At 46.6% G+C, this 14523-nt stretch overlaps 1 protein-coding gene across 1 annotated transcript in view; it reads right to left on the bottom strand.

Moving 5' to 3' along the window:
- Positions 1-14300, bottom strand: part of ERBB4 (erb-b2 receptor tyrosine kinase 4) — a gene marked incomplete at its 5' end in the record, with an annotated part of 401399 nt that extends 387099 nt beyond the window's left edge. Inside the window, one exon of the mRNA XM_015423413.1 lies at positions 14235-14300. Coding sequence (XP_015278899.1) covers positions 14235-14300 — 66 coding nt within the window. The remainder of the gene's footprint in view (positions 1-14234) is intronic.
- Positions 14301-14523: the final 223 nt, after the last annotated feature.

The raw sequence follows: 14523 nt of genomic DNA, 5'->3' as shown, positions 1-14523 counted from the left end.
CGAACTGCTAGGTTGGCAGGAGCTGGGACCAGAGACGGGAGCTCACTCCGTCATGCGGCACACCCGGGTCTCGAACTGCTGAACTACCGACCTTCCACAGCCTGCAGTTCAGCGTCTTAACACTTGAGCCACCGCAGCTCCTGTCACTCTGTTTAGAATGCCGCTTTTTATTCACAGCAGTCTTGCAGTCCATGTAACGTGATCTTTTGGACTCTTGCCTTACCACCCATTCTCTCTCTTTCCCGCGCTGCCTTCCTACTGGGAAGGACCTATGGTTGACAGCCTCCAGGTGGGGGCTGGAGATCTCCAGGAATTCCAGCCAGTCTCTAGAGTCTGGAGATCAGTTTCCCTGCAGAAAATGGCTGCTTTTGGAAAGGGGACTCAATGGTCTTTACACTGTCTCCAAACTCCTCCCTCCCTAGGCTCCGCCCCCAAATCCCCAGGAATCTCCCAATCCAGAGTTGGCAACCCTTTGTCCTTCCCCCTTGCAACCCCGCCCTCCCCAGGCTCCGCCCTCAGATCTTCGGGACCCGCTCCTGTAAAAGTGCTGATGAAAAATTCTCTATTTCGGAGTCCATAAACAAAATGAAACTCAGCACCCAAATCAAACCTGCAGCACGATATTATATCCCATTAATTAGTTAGCCTGCTATTAGCAGCACAAGGGCTGCTGGCCCCTTTTCATAAAATATGCAGGAGTGGCGCGCTCGGGTTAAACACTGCTGCGCCCTGAATTCCCAGGGTGGCCGGTGATTCAGAAATGAGCAGTCAACAACCAGGCTGCGCTCTTCAAGGTAATCATTAAATGGAACTTCCTGAACTCTACATCCAATTTAAATATGATTCACTCCTCAATTATTCATTATGGCGGGGGGAGGGGGAGACTATAAAAGATTTTTTTTAAAAAAAAAAGTGCAGTAAGAAATCGGAAAAGTTCACGGAGGGCGAAGCTTTGCTTTTGCCGGCGGAAAATGCAGCTTCGCGCTCCAGGAACACAAAGCAAACTTTAATTACTGGTAATTGTTATTGCACGTGTCGCTCGCACACCTCTGCAAATCCCTTATGAGGCCTACCAACGTTGTGCAGCACAATGTTTTGCACAGAACAACCCACGGGGTTCGCTGATCCACGCTTTCGTCACCTTGCTGTTTCAAAATGGGCAACGTGTCCCCATTGGCTGGATGCTGGCAATACATGAGATGATGCATTCTGGACCAGCTGCAGATTCTGGGATGTCTACAAGGGCAGCCCAACGTAGACCTGGTTGCGGTGATCCAACAGCAAGGTTACGAAAGCGTGGATCATCGAACCCAGTGGGTTGTTCTGTGCAAAACTTCAGGGTTGGGAAGTTCCTGGAGATCTTAGGGCGGAGATCTTTGCCGGATTGCAAGACTAGATCAAATGGGTGGAAATTACAACGGAGTCGTTACTGGCTAAATATCAGGAAAAACTTCCTAACTGTACGAGTGGTTGAGCAGTGGAACAGTCTGCCTCGGGAGGTGGTGGATGCTTCTTTGCTGGGCCTTTTCAAGCGGAGGCTGGATGTCCATCTTTCGGGCTATCTTTTGGCTATGCTCCTGCAGAGTGCAGGGGGTTGGACTAGATGACCTGCAAGGTCCCTTCCACCTCTAACATTCTATGATTCTATACTTCTGTATCCCAGTAGCTTCGTCACAAACATTCCAGCAGTACGGCACCCATGCTTCACTGCGCCTGCATTTCCATAACTATAACTTAAATTAAGCCCAATATTGTCCGACATCTGATAAAATACCTTACTTACATTTTATACAAAGCTCAAAGGGACTGATACTGTTTTGTTTCACATAGATATAAAGAGTCAGTTGTGTCAGAAAACCAAGCTAAATTCATGCTGATGCAATGTTAGCATATTAAAACTGGAAGAGGCGTATATACCAACACAGAATAAGGATTAACGGCAACTACATGTTTAAAACATGTGTCACTCCCTCCAAATTAAGTCTATCCGACCAATGCATATATTTTGCATAAACTCAAAATGATTGCAATTCAGTTTTCTTCTGGGATATTAATGGGATACAATTCAATTACGCTTGGGAGGAACTTATTTATTGTTAGTCCTGGCAGCCAGACTTGTAATTACGATACTAGAGTCGATTGGCTTCGAGAATGTTATCAGAGCTCTCCTATTAATGTTTGTACCTCTGAATTAACATTATTCATTTCTGCCTGTTTTCCAAGCACTTATATTAAGAGACAGACATCTGATCCCATTTGCAAGGGGAAGAGCAGGAGTGCTTTCAAGCGAGCGAAGGCTGAGCATCACATCTCTTTGCCGCAGGAGGATGCGGGTGGAAATGGTTGCCCTGCCGATCCTTTTCTTACCAGCCTAACATGCGAGAGAGATCCATTCGTATTGTCTTCGCTGTTCGGAGAACAGAATGTTTACTAGAGGGGAAGCATTTGTGAGTGTCGAGCATTCTGGGCACCCTGTCTGACATGTTTGCAATCCTTCCGTTCTGTCACAGCCTGTGGCAAGCACCAATACAAATTTGAGCCCCCGTTCGACATTGTTGGCATGGCCAAGGCATTATTGTTGTTGAAAAACAGGCAAAAATACTTAAATACTTGGAGGTTTGCAATAAATCTTTGCTTCACTGGAGAGGAGGCATTTCTTTCTGTGTAAAAATCTTTATTTATGGGGTACACAGGAAACCTACAAAATGACAAAGACTGTGACCGATTTCACACAAGAGCTGTGCCACGCTCTCGCCTCCCTTTGCCCCACTTCGATTGGTCAATTTCCCACTTGAAGACGCGCGACCACATTTTGACCAACAGCTTCCCCCAATTTTCCCCGCAGTTTTGTGATCCTGTTTTTTGAGGATCATGAAAACCGCGGGGGAAATCGGGCAAACCCGCGGGTCAAAATGCGGCCGCGCGGCTTCGAGTGGGAAATTGACCAATAGAAGTGGGGCAAAGGGAGGCGAGAGCGTGGCACAGCTCTTGTGTGAAATCGGTCTAAGGCTACATCTTCAGAGCTACAAACAGACCAACCACACGGTCTCTCAACAACAATACAATCACAATAATGGAGATTATTATTCTTCTTGAACCCTAGAAGGAAATCACCTGATTACATTAACCAAAGATGTTTGTAAACAGACTTCAGTTTCATGGCTTTGATTGCATTGGCTCTCTGCCAGATTTCCTCCCAGGTCAGGCTAAACAACAGCACACGAGGTATACAGATTAACCCTATAATGACTGGATTTCAGACACTGCAACTCACATATTTCCAACAATTGTAGGGGAGGCGCCATCTAGGAACACCAAGGCAGACGGGGGGGCAGATAAGGAGGGCTGCATCCCCCACTGAGTTTTTATTTATTTCTACGCTACTTCTAGACCGCCTTTCTGCTGAGAGTCAAGGCGGATTGCTTGGTCCCATCACTCCTTGGCAAATAGAAGGAGAAGTCGTGGAAGCAGTGACAGACTTCACGTCCCTGGGATCCAAGATCACTGCAGATAGTGACTGCAGCCATGAAATTAAAAGACGCCTGCTCCTCGGGAGGAAAGTGATGGCAAACCTAGACAGCATATTAAAAAGTAGAGACATCATCCTGCCAACAAAAGTCCGTATGGTCAAAGCAATGGTATTCTCAGTAGTACTGTATGGCTGCGAGAGTTAGACTGTAAGGAAGGCTGAGCACCGAAGAATAGATTCTTTTGAATTATGGTCCTGGAGAAGAGTCTTGAGTGTCCCTTGGACTGCAAGGAGATCGAATCAGTCAATCCTAAAAGAAATCAACCCTGACTGTTCCCTGGAAGGCCAGATACTGAAGCTGAAGCTCAAATCCTTTGGCCACCCAATGAGAAGGGAGCACTCACTGGAGAAGAAGACCCTGATGCTGGGAAAGACTGAAGGTCAAAGAAGACGGGGACGGCAAAGGATGAGATGGTTACACAGTGTTATCGATGCAACGAACATGAAGTTGAGCCAACTTCAGAGGACGGCAGAAGACAGGAGGGCTTGGCGTGATGTGGTCCATGGGGTCGCGAAGAGTCGGACTCAACTGTGCGACTGAACTACAACAATCCAGAATCAATGTTCAGACCTAAGAATGAATGAACGGTGTCCCTAAAAACTTGTTTGTTCATTCAGCAATGGCTTTTTTTTTAACCTGGCCATCTTTCAAAAGGGACACAAGACAGCTTATTATGTTAAGCAGGATGAGTGCTACACCACTTATCATGTTGTTCTCCACTCCTACAAGAGTGCAGTGGGTCAGCAGCTGCCATAGCTCTCAAAACCAATTTCAAAATCTTCCACTACTTTCTTCTGGCCCCCCTCTAAAATTTTAACGTCTGTCTCTACCCAAATCTACCACTTCATTCTCAATATCTCCCAGAGGTGCCAGCCTCCAGGTGGGACCTGAGGATCCCCTGGAATTATGGCTCACCTCCTTCCTGTAAACAGACAGGGGCAATTGCTGCAGCAGGGTAATGAAATATGTAAAGTCTCCGGGCCTCAGCAAATGGAACAGAACATTTGTAGTCTGCTGCAGTCAACTGAAGTCAGCTCTGTCAAGGATGGAATGTTTAGACCAAGGGTGTCAAACATGAGGCCTGGGGGCCGGATTAGGCCCCCAGAGGGCTTCTATCAGGCCCGCAATGGAACTGGCTGTCTTCTGCTTCTTCTTCTAGGTCTCATTCACGACAGATGAGTTCGACACCCCTGGTTTAGACCTTACTGAGTTAAGTTCTCATCAGAGCTACTATATGATCTTTTTTACCATATTTGAGCCTTTCTACCTATGCCTATTTAAGCCCATGAACATGTCCGAACTCCAGAAAAGAAATAAGTGGTTCAATTCTTAGTGCAAAACCATGGGAAAAAAAGGAATCCGGCAATCGCATAGGGGATTTGAAAGAGATAATACTTTATATGTTCTAGTGAAATTATTGGACCTCAAAAAAGATACCGAAAATAATCCAGGATAAAAAGAGAGCAGAAAAGTCCAAGGGCTGGCACCTCGTCATCACGTCACTTAACAACAATGATCTAGTTTTTTTGGAAAGCGGTTTCTGTGGCCATGAATCTGAGATCTAACTTGCCGTCGCTCTTCCAGCAATACTTGGGTAGAGGACAGCGTGCCGGATAACTCCCCCCCTCGCAACTGGGCCCCTGTACCGGAGAAAGATGCATGCAATAAGATCTATCAAATCAGATCTGGCAAGGCCCCTGGCCCAGATAACGTCTCAGTTGAGCTTCTCAAACTAAATCCATTGAAGTGGGGAAGAATTCTAACACCTGTTTTCTTTTGGATAAATCAGACGGGATAAATCCCCCCCCCCCCGGTTTGGAAGCATTCTATCATTGTTTCAGTTCTTAAAAAAGGGTAATAGGCTTGATAACGACCAATTTGCCTCCTATCATCTGTTGGGAAACTATATTCTTCCCTTTTGCACCAAAGATTAGTGGAACGGATCGAGACCAATAAAATCCTGGGCTGGGAACACATTGGTTTTAGAAGAGGCTTTTCTGCTATTGATCCCTGTTTAATTCTCTTTCATCTAGCAGAAAAAATATACAGCTGGCAGGAAGCTTTACATGGCCTTTATGGATCTTAAGGGAACATTCGATTCAGTCAGCTGAAGCAAGCTGTGGGGGGAACTGGTGGGCCTATCCACTGGCAAAAGACTACTCCTTAAGACCCTATACACCAATGCTACTGGCCAGCTCCATACTGGTGGTGAGGGACAACTTTCAGAGGGTTTCACCATTGATGGGAGGCAAGGAAAGGTTGTCTGCTCGCTTCCCTCCTTTTTTAAAATTTAAACCTAAATAACCTGATATTGAGTTCTTTCTTCTCTGGAGTCTCCTGCCCCCAAATTAGCTCCAAAAGAAATACCCCGGCTGCTGCATGCCGATGATTCGGTTCTTATCTCCTGCACCAAGATGGGCCTGCAGAGACTCCTGAGATGTTTCTCAAACTATTACCTAAGCGAGGAGTCGTAAATAAACTACAACAAATCTAAAATCTTGTGGGGTTTTTTTTCTTTTCTAAAAGTGGCAACCTGGGTCTTTCCAAATGGGCCAGCAAACTCAGACATGGAATGAGTTAGGAATTTTTGCTACCTAATACCCCAGTTACGAGAAGAAGAAGAAAAAGAAGAAGAGGAGGAGGAGACTGGATTTATGCCCCTCCCTTCACTCGGAGTCTCAGAGCCGCTTACAATCTCCTTCTCCCCACAATAGATACCCTGTGAGGCAGGTGGGGCTGAGAGAGCTCTTTCGAGAACTGTCCTTGAGAGAACACCTTTGACAGAACTATGGCTTGCCCAAGGTCATCCAGCAGCTGCGAGTGGAGGAGTGGGGAACCAAACCCAGTTCTCCCAGATTAGAGTCCACACACTTAACCACTACACCAAACTGGTTACTATATGGTGTCACTATCTGGATTTCGGTGACCTCGGAATCTTCTGACCATCCCCTATATCAGTTTATACAGAGGATAATGGGAGTTCCTCATTGCATCTCTGGTGTATCCCTCAGAGTTGAACTCGGTCAAAAGTCACTGGAAGCCAGAGCATGGCTCATTGCTTTTCAAGCTAAATCTAAGGATCATTTTTGCTTCAGAAGCTGAAGGTCTGCTGTTCTGTCTTAAACAAGGTGCTTTCCATTTTCGATGGCTGAAGACAGCAGATGCTAAATTAAGGCAGCTAGGGCTTATAACTGAAGATACCTTCTTGCTCGGTAAGGGAAAGACTCTTTCATTTGTCCACCTTACAGAGCTGGATTACAACAGTATGACGATTCGCTCCCACAGAGTCTGCTCGAGTAAATTCTTTGGTATTTTACCTCCTCAGACTCTGCCATTATACATGGTGCACGTAATGGACCCCCACCTTGTTAGGGCACTCACTTTCGCTCATCTTAATGTCATCGTCTCTGAAGTATTACAGGGCAGAATTCATTGTATTCCATATTCAGATCATCTCCGCCCTTGCAGTCGAGGCAAAGTCAACACTATGTCTCACAAAATCATGGAGTGACCTTTTTAAAGCATTTTTGGGAACCACTGGATCTCACCACTTTTAACACACTCTTCAAGGGGATAATATTCCCTATTTGACACTACTTGGTCACCAATTTTCTGTCTGGCGTATTTTCCTTTAGTACCGTATTTTCCGGCGTATAAGACGACCGGGCGTATAAGACGACCCCCAACTTTTCCAGTTAAAATATAGAGTTTGGGATATACTTGCCCAGAGACTGTATTTATCGGCGTATAAGACGACCCCCCCCCCCAATTTCTGAGAAGATTTCCCTGGGTTAAAAAGTAGTCTTATGCACCAGAAAATACAGTAAATAATGTATTCATCATTGCTCAAGATCATCTGCTCACGGGAACTGTGAAAAGTGAAGTAAGTAGGTAAGAATCTGCTATTTGCACACCATGCCCTACATGTGCTCTTAAGTGTTCTCATATTTCCTAGAAAGGGAAGCCGACAGAAAACTATAATTTATTTCCCCTCTTGTTTACTCCGCTTTGTTATGGGCCGACAGCTGCATTTACAAAAAAAAAGTGCTAGGAACGGTGGAATGGCCTTGTTTGGTTGCACAGTTGTGTGTAATTAATCACTGTAAATGTTTCCTTTAATTCTCCATTACAGGGAATTGTAAATCTGCCCGGGAGGGGGGGGAATCAGAATGGGAAATCGCTGAAATCAATAAGAAAGCCTTATGAACACGTGAAGTTATTAGCAGAATACAAGGATTTTAATTAAAGACGTCGATGTTTAGTTAAAACACCGGGCCCTCCGTCATTGATCCGAGGCGCTGCTGGTTCAGCTTTTTCTTTGGCAATCCACCAGTTCCTCCTCCTGCCTTGCTGCCCTTTTCCTTTGACAATCTTCTCTTTCTAAACAACAACATACTGCCCGGTTTTTAATTGGGATCTTCCCCCAATCTGCTTTCCCACCCCGCTCTCTGGACACTGCCTCTACGGCCACTGGGCCTGATCCACGTAGGGTTAACTTGTAACTTTCAGTAGAGTGGACAACCTCTAGGCAGTGACTGGAGGTCTCCTGGAATGACAACTTATCTCTAGAGGACAGAGATCATGTTGCCCTGCAGGGTGCTTACAGCGCTCCTTTGGACTTATGAACTGTCGCTCATAACGGGACGGTGCAGTCGATGTGCAAAAGGGAATGGACCAGGGCTCTTTTTGTAGAAAAAGCCAAGCAGGAACTCATTAGCATAATAGGCCACACTCAATAACAGAAACTCATTAGCATATCCAGCCACACCCCTGACAGCACAGCTAATCAGCATATTAGGCCACACCCCCATGTTACCAGAAGTGTGGTCATCCAGCCACACCCACCTTTTGCTTCTTATTCTGTTTGCCTTGTTTGTTGTCAAAACCCAGGGCTTTTTTGGTAGCAGGAACTCCTTTGCATGTTAGGCCACACACCCCTAATGTAGCCAATCCTAATGAGTTCTGCTGTTGGGTGTGGCCTGTTATGCTAATGAGTTCCTGCTGGGTGTGGCCAACTCGGGAGCCAGCCGGAACTCCGTCCCTGTGCGTTCCTGCCCAAAAATAGCCCTGGAATGGGCAGTGTGGGGACACTAAGCTGATGCCAACAGAAGACACACACCCAGCAGAGGAAGACCTTCTCCTGAGCTGACATGCCAATGGTTCCTGGGGTTACCTGCCCACCCCCTCTCACCCGCAGCACAGCAGGAAGAGAGCCCAGCTCCCTAGCCACATGAAGCACAAAGAAGCCAGTAACCGTCTGCTGTTTAAATGGCCAGAAGGCCGGAGATCTTGAGCAAAAACTCCACGAGGCATCTCCTCTAGCATGCAGGCACCTCCCCCCCTTACCTTCACCAGAGAATGCATTTAGGCTCTTAGGCAGGGGTCATGTCCTGCAGGAGCGCACAGGAGCGGCGCTCCGGCAGTGAAGAGCCAAAGGGGCGGGGACATACAACAAGCCCCACCCCCTGCTCCCAGCAGCCCTCAGTCAGAGCAAGAACTATCAAACTTCAGCGTGGGGTTAGAAGGGTGTAACTCTGCCTTGGAGTGCACTGGATGAGTGTCAAGGGCTTTGTGGAAACTGAAAGGCCTGAGGGAAAGAAAACACTGTGGTGATCTTTGGGATTCCAATGAGAGACGTTTCACAATAGGCTCAATATCTGGTGGCCATTTTCTTTCATCCTCCATCTTAGCTCTGAGGCCAGCTTTTCTCTGCCAGTCCATAACAAAAACTGAAAGCCGGCAAAGAAGTGACAGGACTGGACACCCATCACCCTGATTCCGTGATGCTCAGTGGAAAACAGGGACAGCCTCAGAGAGATTCAGACCCTCTTGGCAACACAGTTTCCAAAATTAATTCCATCTGGACAGCTGAATTTGAAAAATCTCTCCTAATGTGGCACAAGATAGGGTGATTCCACAGCAGACCTTAAATCCTGGTTCAACCCTGTCCCCGAACGTACGTTCTACACTACACGCGAGTTCACCCCTGTAATTATCTTGGGGTATTTTTACAATCTACACTACACGCGAATTCACCCCATTAATTATCTCGGGGTATTTTTACATTCTACACTACACTCGAGTTCACCCCTGCAATTATCTCGGGGTATTTTTACATTCTACACTACACTCAAGTCCACCCCTGCAATTATCTTGGGGTATTTTTACATTCTACACTACACTCAAGTCCACCCCTGCAATTATCTTGGGGTATTTTTACATTCTAGATTACCCTCGAGTTCACCCCTGTAATTATCTCGGGGTATTTTTACATTCTAGACAACACTCGAGTTCACCCCTGTAATTATCTCGGGGTATTTTTTGTTTCCACATTACCTTGAGGTCACCTCGGTTTCGCCCCACACTTGTCCTGGGATAAACGGATGCTGTTATAACCAGGGATAAATGCAAGGTATTGTGTCGTGAGCTGAACTCTGAAAAAACCAGGGATGAGATCCAAGTGCGGAAAGGACCATAGATTCAGGTGGGTCGCCGTGTCGGTCTGAAGCAGGAGAACAAAGTTTGATCCAGTGGCACCTTTAAGACCAACAAAAGTTTTATTCAAGGTATAAGTTTTTGTGTGCATGCACACTGCTGCAGATATCTGAAGAACTTTGTTTGTCTTAAAGGTTCCACTGGACTCAAACTTTGTTCTAATGTGACAAAAGAGTTGTTGCACTTTTTTTTTTTTTAAAGGCGACCTACCAGGTCTATGCAACTGTACAAACAGATTTGGCTGTCTCTGTACATGATCCAGCATAGTAAAGTTCCATGCGTTTCAACAAGAGAGTTAAACATGTGCTTTATTCTCCCCCTACTGAGATAAACAGGAGTGAAATTATTTCAATTTGGCCAGGCAATGCCTCATATTTCTATTATCAGCTTATCTAAGAAATAAAATAGAATATTGCAAAAACACAGGATGTGCACCTTGGAAGAGAGCTCAAAATGCTCTCCCCCCCCAAAAAAAAAATGTTGCCCAATGCTTGTTAATTTAGAATGGCTGGCTAATTACGGAACGTCATAATCTGAAGTGATCTCTTCCTCAGAACACACACTGCTTATAATTCCTTATTAATTGCCCTCTTAAGTGTGCAAATTTACATATCAAATTTATGTCGACAATGAGGGAGAGATGCAGGTGGTTTTCCCAGAGATATTTAGAGAGAGAGAGAGAGAGAGAGAGAGAGAGAGAGAGAGAGAGAGAGAGAGAGAGAAAAGAAAGAGTCCAAAGAAGGCAACACCAAGCAGTCTGGTGGACAGTATTCATTCCAGAACAAAAGTCCCCTGCTGCTATTTTCCCCGAGTAATTTGAAACTAAAGATGGGGATTAAGATCTTTCAGCTTTATCTTCCCACCTCCCAGAAAATAATTTGGATCTGAGTGTGGTGGTGGTGGTGGTCATTAGAATATTTTCTATTCTGTGACTATGCTAAAAAAAATGCATTAGCATGCAGATGGGCCCACAAGGGATTTGTTTCTGGGAACAAAAACATGTCATTTGCTTATGGCTTTAGAAGGGCTTCCTTGCACATGTTGGAAAAGACCTGTTTCCTTGCGTAGACTTGAGATGAAAAGTGGAGGCTGGGGAACGGGGTCTCGAAGCCGCCTCGAGTGCGACGAGAGATTCCGAGCCAGCGGATCAGAGGGCAGATTTAGCAAGCCTCAGCGGCTTCCTGAGATGCTTCTCGGCCAAGCAGAATTCAGACCAGCGATGTACAAAACATATTAAGTGTTGTGAAACATTTTTATCACTCCACGTCAGTGAGCATCTCTGTAAATACTCTCCCTTTGGTTAGAAAGAATAGTTCCTAAAAAAGCCAACAGAACAATGGAAGCACGAGAGGCGAAATAACTGCTGGCCTTTATAATCTCCCCCCCCCCCAGACTGGAGCAGCGCTTGAGGGCAGTGTTCCCTCTAGGCTGAGTTAGTGTGAGCTAACTCACAGGGGGTTTTTAGCCCCCGGCTCACACATTTTTGTCTTAGCTCAGGAAGGATGGCTCCAGAGCCAACTAATTTATGCAGGAGTCAAATCGCCTGCTCACAACTTTAATGCCAGTCGGTCTCAAAGTAGAATCTTTGCTCACAGGACTCCACAGCTTAGAGGGAGCATTGCTTGAGAGTAAAATTGGGATTAAACTATTTTATTTGCAGTTAGGTTTTCTTCCTTCTGAATATTCCAAACCCCCAGATTATCTAGAACATCAATCCCAAAGTACACTTTACCAACCAAGTCAGAAAAAAGGCCCCAAAAAGCTATTTGGAATTTCAGATACAATCATGATATTTTCTTAAAATAGCCAAGAATCATCTCCCTTATATATAAAAGCTGAATGGTGGTGGCATTTCTCTAGAACATTCCACACGCTCCGGAATTGGTTGGCGCCCTGGTGGCCAGTCAGAGCACAGAGGTTATTTGCATATGCAGCCTCATTGGCCTTTGCCTCGGAACACAGAGGTCGTTTGCATATGCGACTTGATTGGCTTTTGCCTCTAACATTCTAAACAGTTTTGCTGTTCTGAGGTAAAATGTGTCCAATCTCCAGGTGAGGGCTGGAGATCCCTCAGAATTACAACTGCTTTCCAGATGGCAGAGATCAATTCCCCTGGAGAAAATGGTGGGCTCTGTAGCCTTACATTCTGCTGAGGTGGCCCCCGTATGACAGGCAATGTGACGTAGGAGTAAGGGCTTCAGAGCATGGGAGAGGCTGCAGGTGTGTGTGGGGGGTGGAAAGCTGAAGAGTGAGGGGGAAATAAAGGTAGGCTGATGATTGGCTGGGAAGGAGGTAGGGTTGTCAACTCCAGGTGGGAAATTTCTGGAGATGGATGGAGCCTGGAGAGGGTGAGGTTTCAGGAGGGGTGGGACCTTGGACAGGTACAAAGCCATAGACTCCACCCTCCAAACCAACTATTCCCTTCTGGGGAACCATCGTTGCCAATCTCCAGGTGAAGACTGGAGATCACTCCAAATTACAACTGTTCTTTAGGTAGCAGAGATCAGTTCCTCTGGAGAAAATGGTGGACTCAGTGTCATTATACCCTGCTGAGGTCGCCACAGCAAATTGACACTGAGTGTCCAAGGCCGGGGCACCCACCCAGAGCCTCTTTCTAGAAGCCGTTGTATTTATTTCCACAACGAGCCTTTTTCCTAGTTTTAAAATAATGTTGTGTTCGGTATGTATGTGTGTGTATGGTTCAGAGGGCCACACAACTCTTGGGAGTTTTCCAGCCCCAACGCAGTGTGGTCCTTATGATTCCTCACGCAGACATGGTTTCTGGATGTGGCAGAATGGGTCACCAGTGTGGGATGGGGGTCTTAGGGTTGCCATATCCAGGCTGGAAAACTCCTGGAGATTTGGGGGTGGGGCCTGGGGAGAACAGGAACCTCAGTGGGGTACAATGCCACCGAGTTCACCCTCCAACAGATCCATTTTCTCCAGAGGAACTGATCTCTATAGCCTGGAGATGAGATCACACCTGGAGGATGGTATCCCTAACGGGGATAAGGCAGCACTGCATGACGGCCACAACTTGCCCCATCAGTCTGAACATGGGGGAGGCCATTTTAATAGTCCCACACGTTCAGAGCAAGAAAAGAAAGAATCACATCAGGTGCACAAGTTCTAACCTAGGCCTCTAACGCCAAGCTAGTTTTCTACTTATTTATTTATTAAAACATTTATCCCCCCACCTTTCCTTGTGATTCAAGTCAGCTCACGATAATAGTTAAAGCATCCCCAGCGAAAACCAAAGATAAAACAGCAAGCGGCAAATCTGCCCTTTGAATCATAGAGTCGGGAGGGACCTCCAGGGTCATCTAGTCCAACCCCCTGTACAGTGCAGGAAATTCAGAAATACCTCCCCCACCACACACACACACACAGTGACCCCTGCTCCATGCCCAGAAGATGACAAAGAAAAAACCCCTCCAGGATCCCCGGCCAAACTGGCCTGGAGAAAAATTGCTTCCTGACCCCAAAGTGGCTATTGACATTTCCCTGGGCATGGAAGAAAGGGCCACAAGGGAATGCTAGCTGCCCCTTTAGGGGGGTGCCTGCCTTAAAAGATGCCTCCCATTTGACCTCTCTCAAAAGGCCAGGCGGACAGGCAGGCCTTGCTGTGCCTTCTGGAGATCTCCACGAAGGGACTCCCCCCCCCCTTCTTCAGGGAGCCCCTTCTGTTGAGCCGGAACCATGATGGGAAAAGCCCGAGCTCTGGTTGATGCCAGACGGGCTACCCTAAATGGTGGAATAGCCAACAGATGGTTGCCTGATGACTGCAGGTGACGCACAGGAACACAGGGGAGGAGACAATCCTTCAAAAGGAAGGCAAAAGATAAAGGTAAAGGTTTCCCTTGCCCGAAAGCTAGTCGAATCCGACTCTAGGGGGCAGTGCTCATCTCCGTTTCCAAGCCGAAGAGCCAGCGCTGTCCAAAGACGTCTCCATGTTCATATGGCCGGCATGACTAGACACCGAGGTGCATGGAATGCTGTTACCTTTCCCACCGAAGCGGTACCTATTTATCTACTTGCAATTTCTGGCTTTCGAACTGTTAGGTCGGCAGGAGCTGGGGCCCCACCGTAGTTTTGTACCTGAGAGGGGCTATCACTGACAGGCTCAGTGAACGCAGGCTCACTTGACACACACACACACCTGACAGAGACACAATTCGTAGTCTTCTTTCCATAATCTTATATACTTACAGCTCTGGCACTCGTCCGCAGAAGGTCCCCAACATCGGTTTCCACAGGACTTGTGACACCGGCCACCTTCAGGGAAAAGAGAGACAAAATCAAAGGACGATGCAGACGCTAATGCTTTGTGCCACTTTAAGCTGCCTCCCGAAACAACACCATAAAGGAAATCACAACTGCCGTGTCAATGGACGTCGTATCTTATCGCAACGGACGGGCTTAAAATAAAACTGCTCCACAGACACCCTGCCTCAAGTTCCGAGCAGTGTTCCCTCTAAGCTGAGTCAGTGTGAGCTAG

The sequence above is a fragment of the Gekko japonicus genome, unplaced genomic scaffold (assembly GCF_001447785.1).
Source record: "Gekko japonicus isolate JY-2015 unplaced genomic scaffold, Gekko_japonicus_V1.1 scaffold1499, whole genome shotgun sequence".
NCBI classification, from domain to species: Eukaryota; Metazoa; Chordata; class Lepidosauria; order Squamata; family Gekkonidae; genus Gekko; species Gekko japonicus.
This window is presented reverse-complemented; position numbering and strand designations above follow the sequence as displayed.